Source organism: Stenella coeruleoalba (assembly GCF_951394435.1).
Source record: "Stenella coeruleoalba genome assembly, chromosome: 2".
Classification (NCBI taxonomy): Eukaryota; Metazoa; Chordata; class Mammalia; order Artiodactyla; family Delphinidae; genus Stenella; species Stenella coeruleoalba.
The window spans coordinates 25,569,865-25,596,945 of NC_137147.1; the positions used below are offsets into that span (position 1 = coordinate 25,569,865).

At 56.4% G+C, this 27,081-nt stretch overlaps 1 protein-coding gene across 1 annotated transcript; it reads right to left on the reverse strand.

Moving 5' to 3' along the window:
- Positions 1-2,806: 2,806 nt before the first annotated feature.
- Positions 2,807-24,092, reverse strand: VASH1 (vasohibin 1). The gene is made up of 8 exons (XM_079911664.1): positions 24,020-24,092; positions 22,250-22,636; positions 15,647-15,735; positions 14,372-14,428; positions 12,734-12,808; positions 9,655-10,036; positions 7,772-7,884; positions 2,807-6,847 (listed from the first exon to the last, which is right to left on the reverse strand). Exons 2-8 carry the CDS (start codon positions 22,550-22,552, stop codon positions 6,775-6,777), a joined length of 1,092 nt encoding a protein of 363 aa, XP_079767790.1. The 5' UTR covers positions 22,553-22,636; positions 24,020-24,092; the 3' UTR covers positions 2,807-6,774.
- Positions 24,093-27,081: the final 2,989 nt, after the last annotated feature.

A 27,081-nucleotide genomic window follows, 5' to 3' on the forward strand; every position in this document is an offset into this window, starting at 1 on the left:
CATATCTTGGTGAAAGAGAAATTAAAAGTAATATTCTTTTCCACGTGTGAGGAATTTTCAGATCTGAAATTACGTTATTTGAAGGGATGCTAAAAATCCCAGAGTATTATTGGTAATTACAATAATTGGTAATTACTGGTTACAATAGGAATTGAGGGTGGGTAATTCTCCCTAGTCAGCCTGGACAGTTGGCCCTGGGGGCTTGGAATTATTTTATAGCTCCTAAGCTTTGAGGTATGTTCCCAGAGACCCCTTTCCTGGCCTGGAGGGCTTCCCCCTGGTTGAGGTGAGTCATGTAGCATCTGCACGGCACTTTGATTCAGTTTCGAGTGCTTCCACTTCCATGATCAGTAGACAGTTGCACTACAAGGTGGCAGTTCAGGTGTGCATATCTTACCTTTATATCCAAGGAAACAGAGATCCCAAAGAGGTAAACTGAGAACCTCCTTTATTTCTTGCCACCCAACTCCTCAGAACACAGCCTTTCTTGGGAGTAGAGGAGACAGGTTGTCTTCTAAGGCAGATACGTGGGGCTGGGGCTGGGAGAAGGGAAATGACCAACCAGTCCTCTGCTGGCTTGTTTTTAAACCCTGGTTTTTCTCCCCAGTTCTTGCCCTGGTGTAGCTGCTGGACTAGAGGATTGTTTTCTGATTGGTTACATAAGGCACAGCATGGCTTCCCGTCTTCTGGGAGCAGCAGGGGCCCACCTCCTCTAGTTTCCCCCCGGGGAGAGAGAGCAAAACAGAACTATCCCAGGCAAGGGCCAGCCAGCCAGATGAGAACCTGGTAGGGTGATCTCTCCCAGGTTAGGAGAACGTGACCTTAATTGGGAACTCTGCCTTCTGCCCCATCCCTAGTCAGTTCCTGTGCCCATAAGGCCAGAGGCCTCACACAGCTGCGGAAAGAAGAGTGGAGTCTCCACATTTAACATTCTTGGAGGTTCTGTCTTTCCCGTGACCAGGTCCTTTCTGGCTGGGGGTTGGAGGGAGTGCACATTCCCACGTGGGCTGCTCAGAGCGCTGTCCCTCAGCCCACCTGAGGTGGCCCATCTCCAACCACCTGCCAGGCCTCAGCGGGCCCCTCACCCCCTTGGCAAACACTGTAAGGGTTACCAGGCAGCCTGCACGTGGCCCAGTCGGCTTGGTCTTTCGTATGACCAGCACTTCCTGTCACCACTGCCCTCCACAGTCGTGGTCAAGATGTCAGATCCTGGCAGATGTGGGTGCAGAGCTTCAATCTCTTCGCGTCCAGGGCTCTGAGAAGTGCCACCTGCGTTTAAAGGCCCGACCCACTCTAGTCATGTGCCTAAACTAGGCAGGCACATGCCGTGAGCTTGAAAGAAAGGGAGCAGAAGGAAGTGCGGTAATGCCCCCAGCAAGCTGCGTTCTGGTCCTCTTGGGAGTCCACAATTGGCACTTACCTCTGCGTCAATTCTAAGAAAGTGGCCAGGCAGTGTCCACGGTGAGCCTGGTTGACTCATACAGACTCACCGCACTTAACCCAGCCCTCCTTCCACGAGAGCACTCCAGGGGCCTACTGTGTATCAGCCCATCTCATTGCAGTCCACCCACAAGGCCCTTTACTTGGTACTTTAGCTGGACTTGAATGTGTAAATTTCAAGACTGCCTTTGTGTAAAGGTGTATAATCCGAGTTATTCACAAACTCTGGTTTATTGAAAGGCTCTTTTTCGTTATCGTTTAAGCTGGATTTAAATGAACCTGTAATTAACATAACTGCCTCTTTTTAATGGCGTACAGTCTAAGATGTTCATGGATTCCACCGGCCCACCCCTCCTCTTCCCAGTGGCCATGCCTCACCACCACGCTACTGAAAGTGAGGGACTCTTGCTGTGCTAAACAACACTTCTAGTTAGGACCTCATGGGGATTGGCTGCGATAAGAAGTAGGAAATATACTCCCTCCTCTTGTAAGTCTAGGTTTTACTCCCAAGCTGAATGAAAGGAGACCAGAGAAACAGGGAGGAAGGGTTAAAGGTGAAAAATGCTGTGGGGTCTCAAAGATATTTCTGTGCAGGTCTGGTTGTAATTGTTTGGACTTGCCTTAAAGCATTGGGAAGAGGTCCAGAGCTGGAGGGACAGTGTAGAGGAAGAAGGGTGGAACCAGCGGTGTTTTCCAAAGCTGTGGCTTTAACCACCATAGATTCTGCACTGGCAACTGTGATGAGAAGGGACTGCAGATCCCTGTTGCTATGGTTTCCTGAAATAGCCTCATGTCCCAGGAGATGAGGCTTCCTCTCCTGTTCCTGATGGACTGCTGTTCCTGATGGACTGCTGTTCCTGATGGACAGCCTTCCTCTCCTGTTCCTGATGGACTGCTGGGGACTAGGACAGGAAGAGCAGGGCTCTGGAATGCATCCTGCGCCTCTGGGGGCTGAACTGGCTGTGTGAGGGAGAATGCATTCATTTACAGCCAGCAGGAAAGATCTCCCAGATTAGGATTAGCAAGAGCTGAGCGGCTTCAGCAGGCGGAGGGTGACAGCCTGGGACCCCAGAAGTTTTATCATGACTGCAGGGGCTGTGAGGTGTCCTGTTGGCTTGTTTGGGGCTCTCCTCACCTCTGGGGAAGGTTCTCTCCGGAGCTGCCGAGGCTGACACTGGTGGGTGGGGCAGCTCCAGCCTCAGCTCCCAGAGAGAAGAAGACAAGGTTTACAAACTGGGGCTTCCTCCCAGCCCACAGAGCTGAGCTGGGGAGACTTTATTCATTTCAAGGAAAAAGTGAGAACAGGAATGAGACGAAGTGTAAAAGTCAAAGGGGGACGGCCAACACTGATACGAGAAGAGGGGGAACAAAGTCCAGTACAACATGGCAGCCAACACAGAGCTCGAGGGAGGGGCCGTGCACCATCACTAGGCCCCAGGCCAAGCGCACCCGATTTCTTCTCTCATCAGACTTGAAGAAAAAGGGGAACTTGGGACTCTGGAGCACCAAGATGGGGCGAGCGGGTCAATACTGATGGACTTGGAGCTAGCACCGCAGCAGCCCTGCCTGGCCGGGGGCAGACCTCACCTCCCACCCCACGCTCCCCCAGAGGATCTCCCTGCCCTTCCCACTGGTTTCTCAGTGGAGCAAGGGAAGTGGGGATTTCAACACAGCCCACTTCTGGCACACAGAACGTGGTCGATATGCTGGGCCCAGCTCACACCTCCCTATACTCAGAGGCCGGGGGGCGGTGCCTGGGGAAGCCACTGTAGCTAAGCTGGAAACCACCCAGGCAGGAGACCGAGGCACGCACAGGCACACAGGCCTCTGGGTGCCACCAGCCAGAATTAGACCCCGTCCCTGGGCCGGGAAGTCCAGTCCGAGCTGGAAGCGTTGGCATAAGATGGGGGCATAAGCGGGGGGCATAAGATGACAGAGTGGGCCAGAAACCAGATACGGCCAACCTCCAGGCTCTTTCTGCTGCTCAGAACCTTGGCCCTAGGCTTCATCATGGCACCTGGGGGCCGGGGGCGCCGCTCTCCCCACTTGGCCACGCCCAGGAAGGATGGGTTGGCTGGCGAGATGGGCGAGGGGACCATGACCGTACTGAGGCCACGGGAGGGAGAGGACTGGCAGGTAGGTGGGTGGGAAGGCTTGAAACCCAGTGTCCCAGTGTTCTGACCCGGCACCCAGCACAGAGCACGAGCAGCCAGGCCTTGGGGAGCAATCACTGCCCGCCCTTGCCGAGCCCCCTTCATCAAGCAGCTTTCTCTGCCCTTCCCTTGACCCCTCCCCAGCCAGCAGCCCCTACCCCTGAGGAACCCACGCTGAGAGCTGGAAGGCAGTCCTGAGTCGGGAGGAGCGAGGCCTGGTCCCTCACAGGAATTGAGATGAGGTGATACTGAGGATGGTGACTAAGGCCCTGAAGTCCCTGCCTCTGCCTCCCCAGAAACTCTGCAGCCAGGCCAGCCCTGGGGAGCAGAGCCTGTGTAAACACGCCCAGGAGGGGAGGAGGGGTTGCTACATCTGTGAAACAGTTAAATTAAAAAGCACCGCTGTATCCTGTGGGTGTCCACAGGCCCGAGGTCTGAGCGAGGAAGGGGGAGTGCTAGGGGGTTATCAGCTGTGGGTGGTCGGCTCCCTCCCTGGAAGACAGCAGTAGGGGTTGGGGCTTCGTCCTGCTTCCTTCTCCCCAAAGGGCTCAGGAAGGAGCCAGAGGGTCAGAGCACCCTGCTGGGCTCCCTTACCAGGAGCGGCTCCCTCACATCTCACCCTCAAGCCCTGTGGTCCACAGGGGCATCTGGGGTGTCTGCCGATGAGCAGCCTGCACGAGGCACCCACATCCAGACCCACAAAAGTCCTCACTTTCAGCCTCACGCCTCCCAAACGGATCCATCTCTGCCTCAGGCGAATGTGTGACCGTGGGGACCCACCACCCCTCTCCCTGAAAACTGGGATGGGATGGGATGGTGAGTTAGAGCTCACAGTGGCCCTCGGATTGGTCTGGCTGGGGTGTAGTCCGGGGGACAGGTTAGGCACCTCCCCAGGGCCCAGTGACCCATGAGAAACCCAGGGGACTGAGCAGCCGGCTTCCCTGTTGGGCCTGGCTCTGGGCCAAGAGCTGCTGGTGTTAAGAGCTGCCAGCCTGGTGCCTTCCCTGGCGGGCACTTGCGTCAGCAAACACATCCTGTCTCCCCCTCTCCCTTTCTTTGCTTCTCAGGCACAATCCATCTCCCTGGCAGGCTGAGAATTGCACTATTTCAATTCCACTCCACCCCCTCTGGTGTCTCAGCAACCACAGGGAGTTCCTGGTATGTCTCTGGTCTGCAGGGAGAGCGAACATGAACGTGGGGTAGCTGCCCACTCTGAGCAGCGTCAGCAGCGAGGACGCTGCCCTGGCCCGGCCTGCTCTGAGAGGCCTACAACTTTTCACGCTTTCCACCTCAAAGTACCTTGGTGGACCTCTCCCCAGCCCAAGCCCTCTCTACTTCAGAGATCACAAACCAGCATTCTTTTTCACGTTGGGCTTTACAATTTTCTGAACTGACTGCCAACATTTAAAAATCAGCATATTTCACATAAAAATTCAGAGTTCTGGCCTCTCAACAACAAAAAAAATCAGGCAATCTGATACTGCAGGGCCTGCGCTCAGAATGGCTGAGCAACAGCGGCTGCTTTAATGGGATATGTCTTCATTAATTGGCCACAATCCCCACCCAGCCCTGCAGCCCTCCTTTTAGTCATCTGCCTGGCCCCGCAGGCATTTGAGTTTACAACTCTGGCTCTGGTCCTCCCTCTTCCAGGCCCCCAGCCCCGCTGCAGCCTTACTGCCAGCTGCCCCTGGCTGAATCCTAGCCTCTCAGTATTAAGAAACCTTAATGGTCATCTCATCCAGTTATCCTTCCGTAACCTAAATCCTTTCTATAGCTTTCAAGATGACAAGCAGCCATCTAGTCTTTGCTTGAATACCTCCAGCAATAGGGAACTCACTACTCCCCAAAGCCGCCTGATTCTAAACTCTCCCCCACATTCTTTTCTCACTTACATTCCCCAGTTCTCGGGCCCTGCCTCTCCTCAGTGGCCGCACTGCCCCCTTGACCTACACCTCTTTGTTACTTGGGCCTCCAGAACCTTCCCGCAGGCCCTCCAACCTCTCTCCACAACCTCTCACCTGCCCGCCAGGTATCTCACACCTGCCAGGCAGGCTGTGCAGACGCCAGCAGCTCAGCTTCTTCCCTGATGAGCTGCCTCACACAACAGGCCTGATCATCACTGGGCCCTCCACACCTACCCAGGCTGCTGAATGAGGGGAGGTAGGGCTGGGACACAGGCAGCCTGATCTGGTCTTCATTTCCCCAGCAAGGGCTAAGGTAACAGGAAGGGGGAGCAGTCCCTGGGGACTACCTACCAGGGGGACAGACCTAGGCCTGAGTGGCCCACCCCATCCCCAGCCACGGTTCCTGGACCCACCAGGTCTATTCAGTCCCCACAGTCATGCTGAGCCCAGTGCATATCTGGGCCCTTGGCACAGCCCAGCCCCTCTGCAGTGCAGGGAGGCCCCGGCTTCAGCAACAGGCAGAGCTGGGCTGAGCAAGGAGGCCAGGTAGGGGTCCGGGAACCCTTCCCCCAGTGGTTCTCTCCTGGGCTCTCGTCCAGCCCATCCCAGCACGGGCCCTGCCACGAGGCAATGTCAGCCCACAAAACACTGTCCATGGGGCTGCAAGGGCCCGAGGACCCTCTGAGCCACAGGCTCTGGCTCTCGGGGCAGATGTGGCCTGTGCTGAGCTCCTGATACGGGCCATACAGCCCTTTCTCAGGGTGGTTCCTACCCTGCGTTCCTTTCCCTGGGTGAAGATCTGCCAGGGCAGACAGGACTGGAGAAACACCCCTCCCTCCATCCTGCCACAGGCCTAGCAGAGCTGGGAGGTTTCCCATAGATGGAATGGACCCAAATCCCAGAGAGACCTTGGGGCAGGGGTACCAGCAGAGCCAGCAACCCCTCCTCACCCAGCCCTGTGGCGCTTAGATCCTCTAAGCACTGGCCTTCCAGCCACTGGCAGATCCATTAGTTTTAAGTTTTTTCCCAAATACCTTAAATTTCAGTTGTTGAGTTAAAAACTCAAAATTAAACTCTTCACTGCCTCGTGGTCCAAAGTGAGGGGGCTTGGCCCAGCGGGAGGGGCAGCATCTTGGGTGGCTGAGCTGGGACACGCTCTTCCCGCTGCCCCTCACCCTGCCCCACCATCAGCCCCAACTTCCCCAGGAGCGAGGCCGGTTCTGGCAGGTAGATGCCGGCCCCCAGAAGTGGGTGCGGCTGGGGCACTGCCGCCTGCCTCACACCCGGATCTGGTACCCATTGAGGTCTGGCATGGCTTTGGGCTCCGAAGGCTTCTTCTCACCAGAAGGCCTGCAGGGAGGAGAGAGCAGAGGAGGGGGAAGGGGTGAGTGGCCCGTCAGGGAGGTGCGGGAGCAGGGAGCAAGGGGTGGCTGCCCCTGCTGGCTCCCCACCTCCCCAGTCTCCAAGGTGTCCCAAAGGAATCGGTAGAGCCCCTGTGGAAGTGTGCTCCTGGAGCGCCCACACGCCTTGCTGTCCTGAGTGTGGTCCCTGCACTCCCTTGCAGGGTACTGCTTTTCACGGAGGTCAGCAATTCCGGCTGCAGTTAAGTAAGAAAGTAATAGTGTAATGCGTCCGTCTCTGTGAGGGGGATCTGTTCTCTCTGAAACCCTCCTAGGTCAAAGTGAAGGATGCTGGATATTGGAGGCCAGCTTGGCGGCCCTTACACCAGAGAGGTGCTTCCAGAATGACAACGACATTTAAAGCAAGAGCCAGGCCGACGTGTAGGAGACAAATCTGATAAGGAAGCCTGGTGTCTTAACGGGATGTTTCTGCAGAAACCACAGACTCACAGGAGCAAAAGTTTCCTTCAAAGCCAGCCACCAGCTGCCATCTGACGTCAAACCTTCTCCAGTGATATTCCTGGAAGGATTCACTGTAGGCAGGGCCCCGCCCCTTCTACCCTCCCTCCCACAGAGCCCATTCTGCAGCTGGCCTCCAGCCTTCCCTGTGGGTCTCCGGCTTGGCATCTGGGCCCCGCATAGGATGACCAGTGGGCCAGCAATGTCTGCTCTCGAGAAATGGGATCGCATTGCCTCCATATCAACACACAAACAAACACACCATCCTAAGTTCCCTCCAGCAGAGGCAAAAAAGAGAAAGGTGAGAAAGAGAAGAGGTGGGGGGAAGAACAGAGGGATCTGGAAGATGAGAGGGAAGGAAAACGCCTTTTGCTGTCTCCCCAGCCCCCCACCCAAGGCGAAACCCTTTTCTCACCGCCTTTCACTGCGGCTGTTCCTGCGGTGGGGGCTAGACTGGCCCCGCTGTGGGGAGGACACATCCTTCTTGCGGTCCTTGGTGGGGGAGGGAGGGCCGGTCCCTTTGCCAATCTTGGTGGGGAGGAAGAAACAAACACTCATTCCAGGACTGCCCCAGAGCCCGTCCTGCCCGGCAGGAGCCACAAGCCCCAAAGCTGCCCTGGGCAGGGCCCAGGAAGCCTCGAGCCATGCTCTGCCGTCCCAGGGTCTTCCCAAACCTGTTTCCCAGGCACTACAACTGCCAGGGCAGTGGTTCCACAGCAGGGCTGCCTAATCTCTGTTGGCCCCTGAAATAGCAAGGATGTGGGTGGAAGTTACTGAGGGTTCATGGTGGCCCTTGAGAAAAGGGCCATTTACCCATGCCAGGTAGATGGGCCGGCTGGGGAAACAGCCCATGTCTGAGCTATGGGCTGGGATCCTACCAGACCCAAGGGTGACACTGGTTATCTCGAGTCAATCAGAAGTTCAGACTAGCAGCTATATCTCTGATTAAGGAAAAAAATGAGAAAAGCAAGTGAATTTATGCAGCACTGTCCGTTTGACCTGAATCTTCAAAACTTGGGGTATACGGGAGTGGTACTGGAAGGGGGCAAATAACATGGGAAATGCACAGCACCAAACAGATTGGGAAACACAGCACGAAAAACTAGGTAATAGTGCCTCCAACTCTAGATCCAACCTGCTCCCCTGAAGACGCAGTAACACTCCAGCAGCTGGGCACCCAGAACTCTGCAGGGGAAGAGGGCAGCCCCTGAAAGCGGCAGGGTCAACTACAGCCCGCTTCTGCCCTGGGGAAGGCACTGTTGCCCCACAGTCTTGGCCTAGGGGCTGGCTGGCGGGGCAGGGCTGCCTTAGCTCTGCCGCATCCCCGCTGGGACACCTGAAAGCACCTGTGATGTGCCTGGGTTCGCCATCCGGACACTGAGCCCCAGTCCCATCTGCCTCCCACAGCCCGCGAGCAAGTCTCTGGGCTGCCCGCACCTCACTTCCTTACCCTGAAAAGGGAGCACCCACCGCTGCCCGCTGCCCTCCCGGCGTTTTGGGGAGCAGCAGTGGATGCAAAAGTGCCACAGTCATGGCTGCGGCCCCAGGCTACCCGGAGGGGCAGCGCACAGGGCTGCATGACTGGGCAATGGGGAGGGGCTGGCAGGCCCCAGAGGAGGCACCCCCATCCACGGGAAACCAGGGAGAGGCCAAGATTTTGCTCACCTGTAAGGCTCTGGGGACCAACTCCTCAGCAGCTCAGCCCGACTACTTCTGGGTCCAGCAGCCCCTCCCCCTCCTCCAAGACCCCTGCTCAGTGGGTGTGGGAAAGCGGGAGAAGGGACCACCCCGCCTGTGTCCCCACAGTCTGAACCTCCTCCTTTTTCTGACTTCCTCCTAGCCCTTCACTGGGGCTAGGGGTCAAGAGTCAGGATACACGGGGGGTCATGGCCGCTGCTGCCCACCCCACACGACCATTCCCTCCAGACAGGCTATGATTTCCCTCCAGTCCTTACGCACAGCCCCCTCCACCTGGCCTGTGGCACCCCTGCCCTCCTCTACGTGCTCAGACCCGGCTCGTCTGCTGCCCCCTCCAGAGCCTCCCCTGGCCTGCTCACCGGAGGGGACTGTCTCATGGATGACGACCTTTGAGCGAAGCCCGGAAACTTCTCCCCCTCATCTCCCTTAATCCTGGCACCACCTCTGCTGGGGCGGGGGCGGGGGACAGGGGAGGAGGGAGGGGGCTTCCCTGGAAGAGCGACCCCCTAGGAAGCGGAAGCCCTTCCGTCTCCACCCCTGTCGGCCCCTGGATGCTCACACCCCTGGACGCTCGCGGGCAGGGCGGCCGCTCACACGGACCTTGAGCCGCATGTCGCGGGCGTGCCGCTCCAGCTCCTTGCGGAAGTCCTCGCGGCCCAGCCTCTCCACGTCCAGGACCGAGTGCTTCCACTCGATCTGCTCCACGCTGTGCGGGTCGTGGGACACGCACTGGCCCAGCTTCACCTTCTTTAACACGTGCCAGCAGCGGCTGTAGGCGGCCTCGTAGTCCAGCACGAGCTCGCTGAGGGTGCGGAAGGCCGGCGGCTTGTACATCAGGTCCTCGCGCCGGCTCATGCCCAGCGCCCCGTAGCGGCCGCCGAAGTTCACCCCCAGCACGATGTGGCGGAAGTAGTTCCCTGAGAAGTAGGTCTTGAAGCTGATGGGGAAGCGTTCCAGGGTAGGCATGCTGTTGGTGAGGTAACTGGCCGCGCCGCCCCAGCTAAGGAAACAGCCAGGGAGAGGCCCGAGGGCCAGCGCGCAGGGGCGGGACGGGGACGGCCTCCACCCCAACCTGGGAGAGGCTAAGTGAGCGGCCCTGCACCCCAGCTCCTGAGTGCTGGCAGCAGGTCTTGCTCACCTCCACTTCCTGTCGTCAGGGTTGGGCCTGGCATAAGTAGGTGCTCAATAAACTCAATCTCTATGGGTCAGGGCACTCAGTGATTACCAGCTGCTGCTATGACCTCAAGCAGGGCTCACCAAATAACACCTTAAGAGTGAGGCCGGCACTCCAAACCACAGGGCCCTCCAGAGTCCTGGGCTGAAGGAAGGGTAAGAGGGCCCTCTGCCCACCACCCCGTCTCCCTCTCTCCTCCTGTCAGTCACACAGCCCTCCTCACCTCTACCTTGCCTCTCACACCGTCTTTCTCTCACACACACTTCCTCACAGATGCACTGACAATCCTGTTCTCTCTCTCTCTCTCCACCCCCTACGCACAGACATACTGCCTGTTGCTCTTCAAATAAAACCAAGCTTGCCCCCGTGGCCTGGGAGGCCGAGAGCCTGGTCCAGCGGCCCACTGCAACCTCCACGGGGGACCTTCTGTGCCAGCTCTTTCCTCTAGCTGCCCCTCCACCCCCCGCTGCAGCTGCCAGCTCGTCCTCAGGCCTCAGGCTTGGCCAGCACCGCTGACCTCCCTTTCTAAAGCAAGTCTGCGCTATGTATTTTCCCCACAGCACATCACCACAATCTGTAATTATTTTTCTTACTTCTTGGTTTACTTGCTTATTTTTTGTCTCCCCGACTAGAATGTAATCTTCTGAGAATGGGGACCTTGTCTGTCACGTTCTTTGCTGTATCTCTGGGGCCCAGCACAGAGGTGGGCACATAATGGTCACTCAAAACTCTTCTTGAACAAACGGGTAGAATGAGATAAACAGGATAAAAGCTTGGAGGAGAGACCACGGAGACACTGAATCCAGCGTCCTACACGCACCCGCTCATTCAACTGTCCTAACAAACTTGCAGGGTGGGATTGCCATCGTCCCCTTCTGCAGAGGAGGACTCCGAGGCTCAGAGATGTTAAGGAACTTGTTCGGCGTCACACAGTGAGGACGCGGCAGAGCTAGGATTCAGGTCCAGGTTGGCCTGACCCCGAAGTCTGTTCTCTCAGTCACCACGATGCTTACGGAGCCCGACTCCTTGCAAGCGAGTGACTGGGGACACAGATGAGCAAGGCGCAGGCTCAGTGTGCAGCGAGGATGAGGCCCAGGGACAAACCCAATACAGTGCTCACCACGTGTGTAGGAGGGACCCGTGGTGGTCCTGTGGGGACAGTGGGGAGGGGTCCCCCCAGATGAGGGCTGCTCCTGTTTTCTTCCCGCCTACATACGAGCCAGCAGGTAACCCCTGAAAAGCCTGCAGGACCACGTGATCCCGTCTGGACCAGCTTCTCTGTGTGCTCAGGGGAAGGGGAACTGAGTCTCCCTCTTACGATGGGGTGGGAACCTCCACTTTGGTGTGTGGCTCTGAAGGGGTTGCTGGCAGCAGCCTGGAGTTCTTGGGCTGGCCTCACACTCGTCCCAGCAAAGAACCCTTTGGACAGGGCCATGCTCGTGGGGCTCTTTGGTCCATAGAGGACTGCCACAGTAGGCTTAGCTCTGAGGACCCCTCAGGGAGGGGGACCGGGGGGCACCCCTTCAGTGTCTTCACATAGTTTAAGGCAGGTATGCCTACGGGGGTGGGGAGTGTCCCCCTCAGATCACAGTCCTCCTCAAAGAAGCTGTGCTCCTGGCCTTTGACCGTTGTCTTCTCCTCCGGGACCTGCCCTAGCGAGTGGACTCCTCCGTCCCATTAGGCACCTGCCACCTTGCCCTGCTCAGCACAGAGCCAGGTGCCTGCACCAGGGGTGGCAAACAGAATATTTAAAAGCCTTGGTAGGTGCAGGAAAGAGGGTGATGTGAGGGGTGGTGGGCAGAGATGGATCGAGATTGGCCTTCAATTGGTACAACTGAGTGATGGGCACATGGGTTCCATTATATTAATCTATGCTTCTACAAGGTTAAGATTTTCTGCAAAAAAACAAAACAGGGTAGGGCTCAGGCAGGGTCCACTTATGACAGAGGACTGGCCATAAACACCTGTCTCCTTACTTTGCTCTAACTGGGGATATTGGGGGGCTTATATGTCCCACTTAGCTACTCTTGTAACCCAGCCATAGGTCCCAGTTCTACCCTTTGGGTGGGGGAGACTGAGAAACCCTGTTTGCTTTTTTTTTAATAGGCAGTTTTATATCAAAGATCCCATCCATTATCTCCACAAATTAACATGTCCTGGAAATGCCAACATCTGGGCATCCAACCTGCTTCTTCCAGACTCTGGTTCTGGGAAATAGCACAACAGCCTTATGAAACAATGTGCCCTGATCTGTGGTTCTGAGAACAGGGTCACCGCGTCCACGACTCAAAAAAAGCTGCCCAGTAAGCCTCGGAAGTTAGCAACAGATGCAAGGGACTGAGTCCCCGTCAAGCTCGTTCACATTGGGCCAAGTTCATGACTGCTGGGAGAGGGAGCTGGGAGGGCCCTGGAGCTCACTCAGCCCTCCTCTTCCAGAGGACGAAGCTGGCCCAGAGGTGCTGAGCACGTGCCTACCCCCACCCAGGCCTCTCAGAGGAAGGATACATTCCCAGGATCACGGCTTCCAGGCATTTGATTGGCAGAGCCTCTTTGGTCATTTCCTTGGCCAGGTCCATCAGCCTGGGGGGAAGGGAGGCAAGAGTCATAAGGACAGAGGCTCCTTCCAGTGAAGGAGTATCACGAGGTGGACTAGAGATGCTAGATGGACAGAGGCTCCCCTCCCTTCCAAGCTGCCTCAGCTCAGGCCCAGCACCTCCCTCTCCTTCCCCTCACATCCTTCCTGAGCCTAAGGGGATGGGAGAAGAGGCAACCACTGAAGTTAAGGAAAGAGGCCTCTTCCCCCTCCCCTCAGGCTCTGCTCCAAGACCTCTGGCGGGGAGGGTGAATGGGGGGCATGCAGTGGTAGGCAGATCTTTGACAGCCACTGGGCTAGGGGCCCTCTGTGAAGGTGGTGTTTGGGGGGCCCATGGGAAAGCATGCCAAGGGTGCTGGAGACATTGGCCTTGATCTTGATCTTGTCTCTTCACAGCACAGTGGACACCCCTGACCCAACTCTGACTTCTCTGAAGAGTTTGTAATTGATTGTAACTGCTGCCCCGCAGCTGGCCAGCTGCCTGGGGCCTGGACATGGGATCTCAGGAAGTTAGCTGCCCAGTGACTCCCCTGCCTGCTTCTTGAACTTGGAATTCAGGCCACTTTAACACAGACTATCCCTGAAGCCTGGTTCCTCCCTCATCACCGAATGCTGCCCTCTGGGCCTCGGAATGCAGCCTGGCCACTGGCTTTGCTGGGGAGGGTGCTGGATTCCTCCATCCCATGAGGCTGGAGCTGGGCCCACACACACAGCGGCCACAGGACAACAAGAGCAAAGCTTTGGGGTGAGCAAGGCTGCATTCCACCCGGGGGCTTGGAAAGGGGGTAATTAAGTAATTAGCTAATAGGCCATTTAAAGCATTTTTTACACGGCAGTGAACATGGACAGATTATATGTGGAGCAAGACATAAAATTCACATTAATTTTAAAAGCATAGGGTTTTAGACGCCTGGACAGCGTTGGGCTGGGCCCCCAGACCCAGCTGTGGCATTCAGTCTCCATTCTGATCTGCCCTAAGGGTTTCTTCGGGGTGGATCCAGTCAGGGGTCAACACTTGGAGTGTAGAATGGGAAGTGAGAGATGCAGTGTTCTCTCCAGTGGGGTCCCTGTTGCTCAGAAACTGGGCCTTGTATTAAATGACCAGAAGAGAGTCCAGTAAGGCCACTGGGGTGACATGCAGGTCCCTGCCGTGGGGAGTGCACAGGCAGCTCCAGGGAATGGAGAGAGGCGGAGGGCTCTCTCCTACGAGGCCCACCTCTCTTAAAAAGAAGCGAGGCTCACACCCAGACATCTACCTGGGACTGCCCTCTGTCATCACCAAGCTGGGGGGCTGCCATCACCTTCCTGGCTCAGCGTGGATGTCAGGGTTCCTTATCCTCAAGGGAGCCCCAGCTGCCCGTCTTGGCCAGAGTCCCCTCTTTAGGATGTCCTAAGGAGGGCCCCACGGTGGTACTTGTCCTGCTGGCGGGCTCCCCTGGGAAGAGTCCCTGCCTGCCTCATAAGCTTCCACCCACAGGTGCCCGAGGGGCTCCAACTGGACCAGGCGCTGTTACCTTGGTGCAGGGGGACGAGGCACTCCCCACACTTACCCTGTCAGAGGTCTGCTCTTCTTAATTTCAAAGAACTGCGTCCCTGTGTGATTGTACCTGTGGGTGCCGGTTAAGGGCTTCCTGGCTTGACCTGGAAGAGGTGTGTCCCTCTGCCCTCATCCAGAACCTGGGGGTCCAGGACTCCCAGGGGTGCAGGCTGGGTAAGGACCCCACAAAATGCTTCTGTAAGGCACCTGGGAGGATGCTCAAGACCTGACTGTCGGAAGGGAGAAGGGGACGCAGCACGCTGCTTCTCCTTGCCCCACAGGGCCCCTCTGCATCCTTCCCTCTCATCCTCTGCTGCCACCCTTGCTCTCCTAGGGAGGGAGCCATGGGACAGGCAGCCAGGGCTGGGAAAGAGGCTGAGCCCTGGACAGCTCTCTGCAGTACTTCATAGTCCAACCAGGGAGAAGCAGCGCGAACTGGGAGAAGGCTGGGGTGGGATTCCTGCACGACTGCGTTGCTGAGTGCCGCTCCCAAGCCAACCGCCTCCCTCTCTGGGCCCCAACGCCCCCCCCCCCCACCCCCCACGGCAAAGGAAGGGCTGGACCCAGTTTTCAGTCACCAGCCTGGCTTTTCTTCTGCTCAGGACCCGCGCCTGGTGCCTGGTCCTGCCATCTCTGACCGAATCTGCAGCTAGGAGGGCGGGGGAGAGCCTAGGTCGCATAGCTCCAGGCAGGGCACAGGGGTGGAGGGGCCCAACTCAGGGACACTGGGGAATCCTGGGCTCAGGGGAGGCTCTTCCCATGCTGGGCAACTGGCCTCCTGCCAGGGAAGAAAAAGGTGAAGAAATGGGAGAAACTTCCAAGATGGGGAAGTTACCTCCCGAAGCATAAAATCCTTTTTCTCCATCTACCTGCCGCCCTCCCACCACATCCCCATTTTAGACCAGTTTTTAAACAGCCCCCAAGGGAAACTCCCCTCTCTCCCTCTGCTGGCGCTGCATGGTCAGCAGAGGAGGTCTGGCCTGGCGGACCTGGACTAGGCTTCCACCAGCAGGTCGCTCAGGAGACATTTACCCCATCACACAGAGGAGGAAGCAGGTGGCAGAGAGGCTGGAGTGCGTCTGGCATTCATCAAACTACCTCCAACACCCGGCTGGACACAGGCTGTGCTTACACGACTCCGGGGCACAGAGATGCCATGGGAACGGCGCCCCTGGAGTTGTGGAGTGAGGCTGCTCTGCCGGGCCCTCTCTGGCCCTGTCCGAAAACAAGCCCCACTTGGCCTTTGGACCAGCCGGACGGTGGCCATGACCCTGACCAGGGAGGATACTGCAGCTCCCTGATGTAGCGCTGCACGGCTTCCAGGCGCTCAGGGACAGGAGTAGAGGGCTGGAACGTAGGCACACTCGGTATGGGAATCTGGGGACGGAGAAAGAGCTCTGGTCACAGAGGGACGCTCACCGTGGAGCTTCCAGCCCACCCAACACTCAGATTAGCCCCCAGAGAAGCCACATCCCACGGAGGGCCACCCCGGTTCTCTCCTCGGCCGAGCCTCTCTCCTCGGCAGCCCCTTCCAGAGGCTCCCGTCAGGCCCCCACCACAGCCCTTCCTCTCCCTCCTGGCACTGGACAGCATTTCTAATTTGGAGCTTACGTCCATGTGCCAATTTTATGCTTCTTTAATGATTTCAGAAAAACACAGGTTGACTCACCTGACTCACAGGTGTTTGAATTTTAAATTTCATTAACTTCAAGGCCTAACAGGCATGTCAGTATTGGGGTGGTGTTCACTCTGGTTCAAGGGCCGGATCAAAATCGGTTTATCGGGTGTCCCTGTCCTGGGCTGGGGGAGCGCTCCGTGGAGGCGGACACACCCTCGGCAGGTGGTGTCACGCACCCCCCCCCCCCCCCATATTACGGCACAGCGACCAGGCCTTCCAGCTCCAAGCTAAGCTGTCCAGGAGTAAGTGCAGGGGGCACGTGGTCTGGGACAGGTCTTGCCATGGAGTAGCCACTTTGAAGGGGTTCCACGGCAGCACAGGAACTCCGGTTCCCCTTCAATAGCCCCCTGTCCTACCAGCTCCACACCTGTAACCAGCACAGGTAACCAGGGAACTGTACAGTCCTCCTCACCAGAAGAGACTTTCCAGAGCCAGACCCAGGAAGGGGAGAGGTGGGGTGTCGGGCAGGGGCCTCCTGAGGGCTGGGAACCGCCAGCCTGGGCTGCCTGGATGCTGGGAGTCAGGTTAGGAGCTGTGGACCCCCAGGGCTGTCCCTCGGCAACCAAGCCGTTGCCAGGAAAGAGGCCACCACCAGGTGTGCACCCCCAGGCCACCCTCTCTGGCCAGGGGAGCCCGATGGCTGGCGGTTTGGCTGCCACAAGTCAGTGAGGCCTCAGAAGCCAAGGGAAGCATCAACCGGGTCCTCGGGGTTACAGAACGGCCTTCACTGGGTAGAAGAACCAGATTTCCAGGGCCAAGGCCCACCCCTCTGGGGTCCCCCTTGGTTACCAGCACTGCCAGCTGTGAGGTAGCCTCAGGCTCCTCACACGAAAAGGTCCCACACTCTTCCCCCCAGGCCTCTGCCCAGCCCCCCAGCAGGCAGGGGCTGCTGAGAGTGTCAGTGTGCACAGGTAGCGAAGGGAAAGGGCAAAGCAGGAGCCCACAGGTAGGGCTGGGCTGGGGGAGGTGCTCCCCGTGGTGCGGTGAAGGCACAGCCTTTTAAATAACGTGGCTACAGCGGCTGGGGCTCTGATATGAAGGGAAGTGACACCAGTGATCACAGATGGCAGGGGGACACAGCACAGCCTCTAACAGACACCTACTTGCCCCAAGGGGCCGAGGCACAGAAGGAAGGCCAGGTCCAGGAGGCAGCTCTGCGTGAACTTCCTCCCCTTCCCTGCCCGTCCCCTCCTTCCGGTCTGTGCCCGTCCGCTCCTTCCGGCCTGGGCAGTCCCCTCCTTCCGGTCTGGGCAGTCCCAAGCCACTGACACCTCATCTGGAGGAAGCTACTTTCCCTTTCACACCACCCCCTGCTGCCCAAACTGTCGCCACCACTTACAATCAGCAGGGGGATAAAAGCCCCGGACGGTGGGTTCTCCCCCTGCCTGCCTGACCACCCTGTGCCAGACGGGCTCCAGAACTCTCCGAGGGCCTGGCTGGCCTCCCCGTGTCAAGGATATGGGGTGGGAGAGGAATTACTGCACAATCTACTATAAACAGCATGGCACGTGGCTTCTTCAGGTGGAAGATCGATCCCAGGCACGTCGTTCCCACTTCCCGTGAGGGCATCCAGTGACTTCGAGGAGCCTGGGTAGGGACTGTAAGTACACCCTCCCGGGAGACACTCCAAACAAGGAGGGCACTGTGGTCCAAGAGTCCTTAGACTAAGCTCACAGGAGCCAGCCCTGGGCCAGGGCCGGGCGGTACCCACGAGGGCATCCCCTGCCACCCAGACAGAGGACCCAGGAACTGGCGGCTCTGCAAAAACTAAACGGCTCCGAAAAAGTTAAAAAAGACCTGGGATCCATGAGCAGGGGCTTAAAGGCCACCATCACTGAGGCTTAGCTGGAGGGAGCTGTCCAGCGGCTCAGTGACACATTAACTCACATTAACCATTGCCAACAGGCCGGCACCTTTCTTCTGAATGTTCACACAAGCATACACTCATTCATTCAAAGCAAACAGGCAAGATTCTGTACATCCAAATGATCGGGCCTAGTGGAGGGCTGGCAGCCTGGGTTTGCCCACAGCCCCCAACCCCAAACCAGAAGCCAGGAAATGCGCCCTCGCTGTTGAGCTGTGGGGTTAAGTGGGGTCACAGTGGAGGTAAGTGATATTGGCCCAGATCAATTCAGGGATGACTCCTCCTCCACTACCAAGGCCAAGGGTTACCTTTGCTCTAGGAACCCCCTAAAGTCCTGAGTTCTGTTAAGACATTTCTCCCCCGGCGGAGTCCATCTCAGACTAGAACAGAAAGGAGGCTTGGGGGAGGTGGGGCAGCCTGCAGCTGAGTGTGTGGACAAGATGTACGATGGCCTAAAGGCTGATGGAGCTGGATCTGGAACCGGTCCATCTCTGTCTAAATCCCAAGCCTGCCGTTCACTGCCTGGCAGCAGGATCCTAGTGGGTTCCATAACAGAACCAGCCTCAGAGCCTAGATGAGACACTGCATGTCCAGGCCTCAGGACAGGGCCTAAGGCCCTGCACACAGTCCTCTGTACACAGCAGAGGCTCGGGTCCTGCCCAAGGTCACTGTTATTCCTGTGCGTGCCAGCCCATGAGGACCCTGGCAATGCTGGCTTTTTTGGGGGAGATGTCCAAATTCGCATTTTGCAGGAGCTCGGTGTCCAGAGCCCCGCCAGTGGCCACTGAGTTTTCACAAAGGTGGTGGCAGGGGCTTCCCTGGTGGCTCAGTGGTTAAGAATCAGCCTGCCAACGCAGGGGACACGGGTTTGAGTCCTGGTCCGGGAAGGTCCCACATGCCGCGGAGCAACTAAGCCCGTGCGCCACAACTACTGAGCCTGCGCTCTAGAGCCCGTGAGCCACGACTCCTGAAGCCCGTGTGCCTAGAGCCCGTGATCCGCAACAAGAGAAGCCACGGCAATGAGAAGCCCGCGCACCGCAATGAAGAGTAGCCCCTGCTCACTGCAACCACAGAAAGCCCACACGCGGCAATGAAGACCCAACGCAGCCAAAGATAAATAAATGAAATAAATAAATTTATTAAAAAAAAAAAGGCAGTGGCAGCTTGAAACATCAAGGAGACATTCATACAAAGGGGCACAAACTGCTCCTGGATCTGCGATCCTTTTAGAAACTGCTGCCCTTTAACATACTGGCATCATCCTTTTAAAGGACGTTTCCCCAAAGCGCCTGTGGGGTGGTCTGCTGCACCCTCACCTCCTTGCTCCATTTGCTGGGTACGTATTACATGCTCACCCATTTCACATGCTTTACTTCATCAGTTCCTCCCAATAACCCCCCAAAAGTGGGTATTGCTATTATGCCCATTTTATATTTCACAGCTGAGGAAACTGAGGCACAAGGAGTTTGCATACCTTCCACCTACAAGTAGTTACGGAAGAACCAGGATTTGAACATGGTGGATGTGATGTTTTATCACACTACACTGCAGGGGCCCCAGACTCAACCACCTGCAGGGGCCGTACAGGTAACCACAGGGAAAGCAGGCTGAGAGTGAGTGGTGGGGACCGTGGCCACCTGGGGGAGTGGAACCAGCCCTCACCTCCAGCTGCCTGCTGCCATGTGGGGTCACAGATTCTCTGTTTCCAGATCTTCTCATTTTCTGAAAAGATGCCAAAAATCTGGACCTTGAATGTGAAATCTCCCTATTTTAAATTTTGGCTCAAGTGGCCTTTTAAAACATTATGCCAGGGCTTCCCTGGTGGCACAGTGGTTGAGAATCCGCCTGCCAATGCAGGGAACACGGGTTTGATCCCTGGTCCGGGAAGATCCCACATGCCGCGGAGCAACTAAGCCCGTGCACCACAACTACTGAGCCTGCACTTTAGAGCCTGCGAGCCACAACTACTGAGCCTGCGTGCCACAACTACTGAAGCCCGCGCTCCTAGAGCCCATGCTCTGCAACAAGAGAAGCCACTGCGATGAGAAGCCCGCACACCGCAACAAAGAGTAGCTCCTGCTCGCCGCAACTAGAGAAAGCCAGTGCGCAGCAATGAAGACCCAACGCAGCCAAAAAAAAAAACCAACAACACAAAATAACCAAAAAAAAAAAAACCATTATGCCATCCCCAAACTCTTAGTCTCACCACAGTGTAATCTCTTCTGTGAATGCCTCTGTGTCAACTCCAAGGGCATGACCACTCAGGGAGGGGCCAGCCCAGCACCGGGTGCATACTGCTGGCACTCTGGGACCTGACCCTGCTGCCTCCCGGCCTCCTCCACCCTGCCCAGACTCTGGGGCTCCTTCCTACTCTGGGCCGAGGTGGAGGAGGAACCCTCCTTTGGAGGAGGAACACTTTCCCTGTGGTTTGAGGAGGAGAAGTTTCCATTTTCCCAATCCTCTCACAAAATTCCTTCAGGACCTGCACACGCCTGTCAGTCATGACACCCCCCGACAGACAATAGCTTCATTCCTTCATCATTATCTTTCCTATGCACGAAGCTTGAAGATGACAAGATGACATTACCAAACCAGTTGCTAATGAGGTTGTCAGTTTTTTTTTTCAGCCCCCAGGAGTTGTGACAGTTCTGCAGGGGTCCATTCACACTCTCTCGTAGCCTGATTTAGACATCAGCAGGATGGCTGGATAGCCATCTGCTAATCCCCAACTTGCTCACGTGGGAGAAGCATGTGGCTCTAGCTTCACTGGAACAAATGCTGAGTGAGATCTAGCCTCCTCTCCTGATGAAGGATGTGAACAGAGGTAATGAACATCCAGTAACCAGTACTGGTTTGAGGCTTTACAGTTTCTTAAATGCTTTAAAACATATTCTCTCATTTAAGCTTCACTACAATCAACCCCATTCTACAGATGAGAAAACTGTGGCTCAAACAGGTTGAAGGGGTCTGCTTGAGTTCATAGCTAGGTGGGTGATCAGAACAGATGTCCATATCCTTTGACGTCACACTTCCTTTTCCAGGCATTTATCCCAAGGAAATAATCAGAGATGGACACCCAAACTCATGTTTTAGAATGTGCAACACAGTGTTCACTTTAAGAGTAAATTATCGGAAACAATGTCCAGACACAGGGAATTAGCTAAATTCTAAATTAGTACAGAAGGCGATGAGGTAGCCTTCAAAATCAAACCACATTTGATTTCCCCTGGAAATATATGGCAGGTCCTCAGCCTTCAACCTCTGAATTCAGCCTGTCCCAGAAGATAGTCTCTGATGGTTCTACCAATAACTTGGTAAAAAGAAAACAAAATAGGCCACCTGTCTCCATGTCTAATCCACATTAACTGTTGCTCTCCCTGGCCCCCTCCTTCTCACCTGAGCAGGCAGGACCTGAGCCTGGGGCTCTGACCTCTGTCCAATTGGCTTTTCTTGGGGGATTTCAGGACTCTGCATTTGGGAGAGTGCTTTCTTAGTCTTAACCATAACGTTGGGGAAAAAAAAAAAATCAGGCACGTTTTTCCACCTAGCACTATAGGGCACAGAAAGTCTCAAGAACCCTTTCATTCAGCAAACACTTACAAGTGCCTGTTCTGTACCAAGCACACAGGAGGTCTTGGAAAGACAAAGATGAATGAGACAGCCTCAGCCTCCACGGTGACACAACTGAAGGAGAGCTGTCATGGAGAAGTTCCAGGCGTACACAGATAAATGACTGAACTTTGCCCCTCTCCACAGGCCCTCTTCTAACTGCCCTTGAACCTCGTGTCCCCCCAAGCAAAGGCCCTGGAACCGGAAGACCTGGGGGTGAGACCCAAGCTCTGCCACTTACTGGCTGTGGGACCCCTAGTTCCTACTTGAGTTTTCAGCATTCTTGTCTGTAAAATGGGTCCCCAAACTGCACTTAATGCACAAGGCTGTTGGAGAATTCAGCAAAACAACACATGAAAATATTTTCTCAACATCTTAAGCCCTGGAGCCTCCTTAGTCATTCATTCTCTCTCTGCCCACAGTTCTCTGACTTAGCAAATAAGATGTCAGGCCACTTTAGTGTACTCGTTAGTTAATTTGCTGCTCTGCCCACAAAACATGGGCTTTTTAGAAGAGACAGAGGAGGGCCTCCTGGAAACAGGGCATGTGGACCTCACAGAACAACCTCAATGGCAACTGAGAGAAAATTCTTCTGGACAGGTTCAACCTACCTATATTTTTAACATATTACCATGCCAGTAGTTCCCCACCCCAACACAGAAAGTGTCCCTTTGCTCTGGAAGCCCCAAGGTCACTAAGATCTTAGCTCTCCGCTCCCCTCCCACACACAAACCCCTCACCTTGGGCAGGTCCATGGCCCCACGGATCCGCTGAGCCACCTTCTCTCCATCGGGGTGGATCTTAGCCACGTGCTTCCACATCCTCTCCCAGGTGGCCTCGTCCACAGGCAGCCCACCCCGGTTGATAAAGAAGGGGATGCCTCCATCTCGCAGGTCCTCTTCCCCTTCTTCTTCTGGCTCATCATCTCTCTGGGCTGAGGCTCCTTCGCTGGTCTCCAAACGCCTGGCCCCAGAGGGGACAGCAGCAGCAGTGGGGGCAGCACCGCTGCTGCCGCCCCCGACCACCTTCTTCCCCCCTGGCATCCCCAAATCCTTGACGGGGGTGGGAGGAGGTCTCAGCGGACAGGGGTAAGAAAGGTGGTTCACAGGAGGCCTCCCACACACCAGCTGCAGAGATAACACATGGCCAAACAGAGTGCAAGGCGCCTTTAAGAAACCAGGGCGTGGCTCCCGTACAATAAAATACTACTTGATGGGGGGGAAAAAAAAATCAGTGCCTCAACATGAAGTGCGGGGCAGAGGGGGTTGGTTGTCCCGGATGAGCCTTAGAGGCCTTGTTCTTTATGAAAAACGGGATCTAGAGAATACTTCCCAACTTGGCAGCTTTCACAAAGCACCCCCATTTGACGGCGAGAACAATAACGGACAGCAGTCTGGGCTGGCAGAGGAAAGTCAGACGGAAACTGAGGCCCGGCAGCTCAGATCTGCGGCCACGAAAGGGTCAAGGCACGGGTGCCCACGCCGACTGGGCGCCCCAGCTCCCAGTTTTGAAGGCAAGCAAATTCCACTACAAAATATCGCACTCTCACACCTGCGCGCGCTCCGGGGTGGGGGACCGACCCGACTCCAGGCCGCGTCAGCTCCGAGCCGGGACCCCCGGACCGGAGGGCGGTGAGGGGGCGCGATTTCTCCGACGAGAGGAGTCTGGGAGCCAAGACTCGCAGCTGGCGGGGCGCGGGGAGGGGGCGCGCGCCGACGCGCACATTCCACGCCCGCAGCCAACTCCCCGCACAAAGTGGGCTTTGTCTCGGCCCCCTGTGCCCTCGCCCCCGGGAAGGAGCGGCGGAGCCCCCAGAAGGGGGAAGGGCGCGGCGGGGAAGAGAAGCGGGGAGCGCCAAGGCCCCGTCGGTACCCAGCCGGGCGCGTCTCAGCGGGCGGATGGCGGGCACCCGGCGCCAACCTGCGCCAGCCGAGCCATCACGGGGCGCGGGTCCCGCTCCCGGGCCCGGGGCTCAGCGGGGAAGGCTCGGGCGGGGCGCAGGGTCACCGAGCGGCGGGCTGCGGCCACAGGGTCGCCGCCCTGGACTGGCTGCAGCATGGGCGGTGGCGCGGCCGGGACGGGCGAAGGATGCTCCGCGGCTGTTAGCTCGGGCTCCAGCTGCGTACCCCACGCCCCCAGCTAAGGGCTGGAGGCAGGACAGCTGGGCGGGGAGAGCAAGCCCGGAGGCTCGCGCAGCCACGGCCGCGGATGAAGCTAGAGGCGAGTGACAAAGCCTCGGCGAGCGCGGGCTGCGCTAGTCCCCGGAGAGCAGCCCGCCGAGCGCGGGGTCCACGCGCAGGTCGCTTCTCCGCGGCTCGGCGAAGATCAGGCCACCGCCACCCCCGCCTCCTCAGGACCCAGCAGCTGCCGGCGGGGTCCACTGCCGGCCCGCCGCCCACCCGGCGCGACTCCGGCCCGCGCCGCGCATGCGCTCCGTCCCCCCCTTAAAGGGCCAGTGCGTTCCCGCCGGGGCCTCCGTCTCCCTCAGCCATTCCTCTGCCCCCAGTTACCTCTAGGATGCCGGTGGGCTTGCGCTCCCCTCTCACCCCTCTCTCAGGACGCCGCGAAGCCGGTGCAGAGCTGCAGGCGAAGTTCGCAACGTGCCAAACTGAGCTCAAACTCCACGGAGATTCCGGGCTCGGAAGGCCCGCGGTCGGGAATTTCCTAAGGGGACTGCCTGACTGAATTTCCCTCAGGGTGTAGAAACCAGACTATGGTTTGAAAATCCAGGGTTCTAGATCGTGTGGGACATGCAACAGATCACTGCCTTCTATGGGCCTCGGTTTCCCCATCTGTCAGCCGAGGTCTTCACACTGGGTGAGCACAGAGATCTCCCGGCGCGCGTGTTCCTTAAAGGAGGCTATCAAGGGGTCAGGGTCACTACCCCTTGAAAATGAAAGAGTTAAAAGTCACCCATTTCCACCCCATAACCTGCACCAGTGATAGCGGGGTGTGCTGACTTCGCCCCTGTGGGCCGCCCAGGACCCGGCTCTGGGCGCCGGGCGCACACGGCAGGGGGATGCTGCGCCCGAGTCTTAGGACCATGACCCACGCGAGGCGATGGCTGGGGAGGGTCAGCCGGCCCAGAAAAAGGCGAAAGTACGGCTCACTGTTGTATGCGGGGCCCAGGACTGCGGAGACTCAAGGCACCCTCCCCTTCCCCCTTTCACAGAGTGGTGGAGCGGAAAAGCCTCGAACTGGGAGCAAAAGCAAGGAACTTGACTAAAGTGAGACAGCCGGCGTACGTGCTTTAAGACTCCTCCCCTCCCCCCAGCAGCAGTTAGTGTGAAAAAGTAAATGCAGATCCCTGGGCCCCGGCAGGCAGATTCAGATTCCTCAGGTCTGTGACTGCTGCGTTTCTCACCTCTCCTGGGCTGGGACTGAGAAGACCTTGGGGAATCCCGAGGTCCTCAATGGTTCAACATCTGTTCCTTAAAGTTGCCCCTGGTGTCTGAATCCTAGGTCCCCTAGCTCCAGTAGCAAACTCTTGCTGCCTCCACTGTCAGAAACCAAGGGTGATCAATGATGGGAAGGGTCAGTGGATGTCAAGAAAGTTACGAGGGAATCCTTTTAAGATGACTGAGGCAAGAAGACTCCAAGCATGTAAATACCACCAGGGACCAATAACTGCAACCTACTGATTGTTTAGATAGGGAAACCCAGTCTCAGAGAGTCATTTCCTCACGTTCACACAGCTAATAACTTGACCTGAATTCCTGCTTCTTCAGACACTTAGCTTTCACCATGCATTTTGCCTCTTGTGCTAGCTAAATGGTTGTAATGGTTTTAAAATATGTTTGCAAGTTCTTTACCACTTCTCTCAAAAGATGGAGTCTAATCCCCTTCCTTTTTTTTTTTTTTTTTTTTTTTTTGCGGTACGCGGGCCTCTCACCGCTGTGGCCTCTCGCGTTGCGGAGCACAGGCTCCAGACGCGCAGGCTCAGCGGCCATGGCTCACGAGCCCAGCCGCTCCGCGGCATGTGGGATCCTCCCGGACCGGGGCACAAACCCGCGTCCCCTGCATTGGCAGGCGGACTCTCAACCACTGCGCCACCAGGGAAGCCCTCCCCTTCCTTTTTAATGTGGGCTGGATTTAGTGTCTGGCTTCTAATGAATAGAAGGTGGTGGAAGCGATAGGATGTACCTCTCAAACCTAGATCATAAAAAGGAGACATTCCTCCTGTCTCTTTCTTACTGTCTCAGGACACCCACCCTTGGAACGCAGCCACCATGTTGTGAGGAAGCCCAAGCCACATGGGAGAGGTGACATGAAGTGGTCTGGCCGATATCTCCAGCTGGGCTCTCAGGCAACAGCCTGCCTTAACCACCAGCTAGGTGGTGAACTGAGACAATTCCGGCCCCCAGCCTTTGAGTCTTTCAGCCAACGTTCCAGATAAGGAGCAGAGACAAGCCAACCCCACCGTATCCTGTCTGAATCTCTCTCCCACAGAAATTGGGAGATAAGAAGTGATCGTTGTTGTTTTTAAGCCGGTAGGTTTTGAGATACTTTGTTACACAGCATTAGATAATGAATACTGTGGGTTTCCTGCAATGATAAATAATGAAATAGATAGATTTGGGGTATTCATTCAAGTAAGTACTTACTGAGCACCTTTTATGTGCCTGACCCTGTACTAGGCACTGGGGATACAGTGGTGAATAAGAGGGACATGGTCTTTGCCCTAGTAGGGCTATGGTCTACTAGTAGAGGAGATGTTTAAACATGTTTCCAGTAAAGTGCTTTGCCAGACGCTTAGTACAGGAAGGTACGGGAGTGCTTACCCCGGGCAACTTTCTGGTCAGGTGGGTGTCGGGGAAAGAAGAAATGAGTTGGCCAAAAGGCCAGCATGGTCTTGGCTAGAGAGTTTTCTGGGGGGTGTTCTTAGAAGTGGGAAGGGATAGGTGTCAGTCCAGGTGGGAGGGGCATGCAAATAAGTTAGAAAATGGAGAAACTGGAAAGGGAGTTGTCTAACTCAATCTCATTTTAACTGAAAGCCCAGAAAGGACAAGTGTCTTGCCTGGTGTCACACAGCTTGTAAACTGGGCCTAGGTACTGTGTCCTGCATCAAATCCTCTCATGATTCCCCCACACTAATGCCCAGAGAGGGAAACCTTGGGTAACTCCTTATTTGGCTCAAAGCTCTTATGGACCTGATCTGTCTTCACAAAAACGCTGGAAGAGGTTAGGAGGAGTTAATTCCCAATTTACAGATGAAGAAATGATGCACAGGGAAGCTAGGCAACTTAAGTACTTAGTTCAGAAGCTGGCACATCAGATCTTCTAGGTACCAGGGACTTTGATGATGACAAGGATGCTGATGATAATGCCTAGCCCATCTCATATGTCACTGTTGTGATCGTCAAACTCTGGACTAATGTTCTGGAAACCGATACACAGTGTCTTAATGCCACTACTAACATTGGTATTTATCTACTCTAACTCATTTTCTATTCTTTTTTTTTTTTTCCGGCACGCGGGCCTCTCATTGTTGTGGCCTCTCCTATTGTGGAGCACAGGCTCCGGACGCGCAGACTCAGCGGCCATGGCTCACGGGCCCAGCCGCTCTGCGGCA

Coding starts and splice junctions, on each gene's coding strand:
- VASH1 (XM_079911664.1), bottom strand. CDS start 22,552: ATGCCAGGGGGGAAGAAGGTGGTCGGGGGCGGCAGCAGCGGTGCTGCC. Junction 14,429..15,646: donor CGCTACATCAGGGAGCTGCA/GTATCCTCCCTG, acceptor CGGCACCCACAG/GTACAATCACACAGGGACGC. Junction 12,809..14,371: donor AAGAGCAGACCTCTGACAGG/GTAAGTGTGGGG, acceptor CCTTCCCCCCAG/GCTGATGGACCTGGCCAAGG.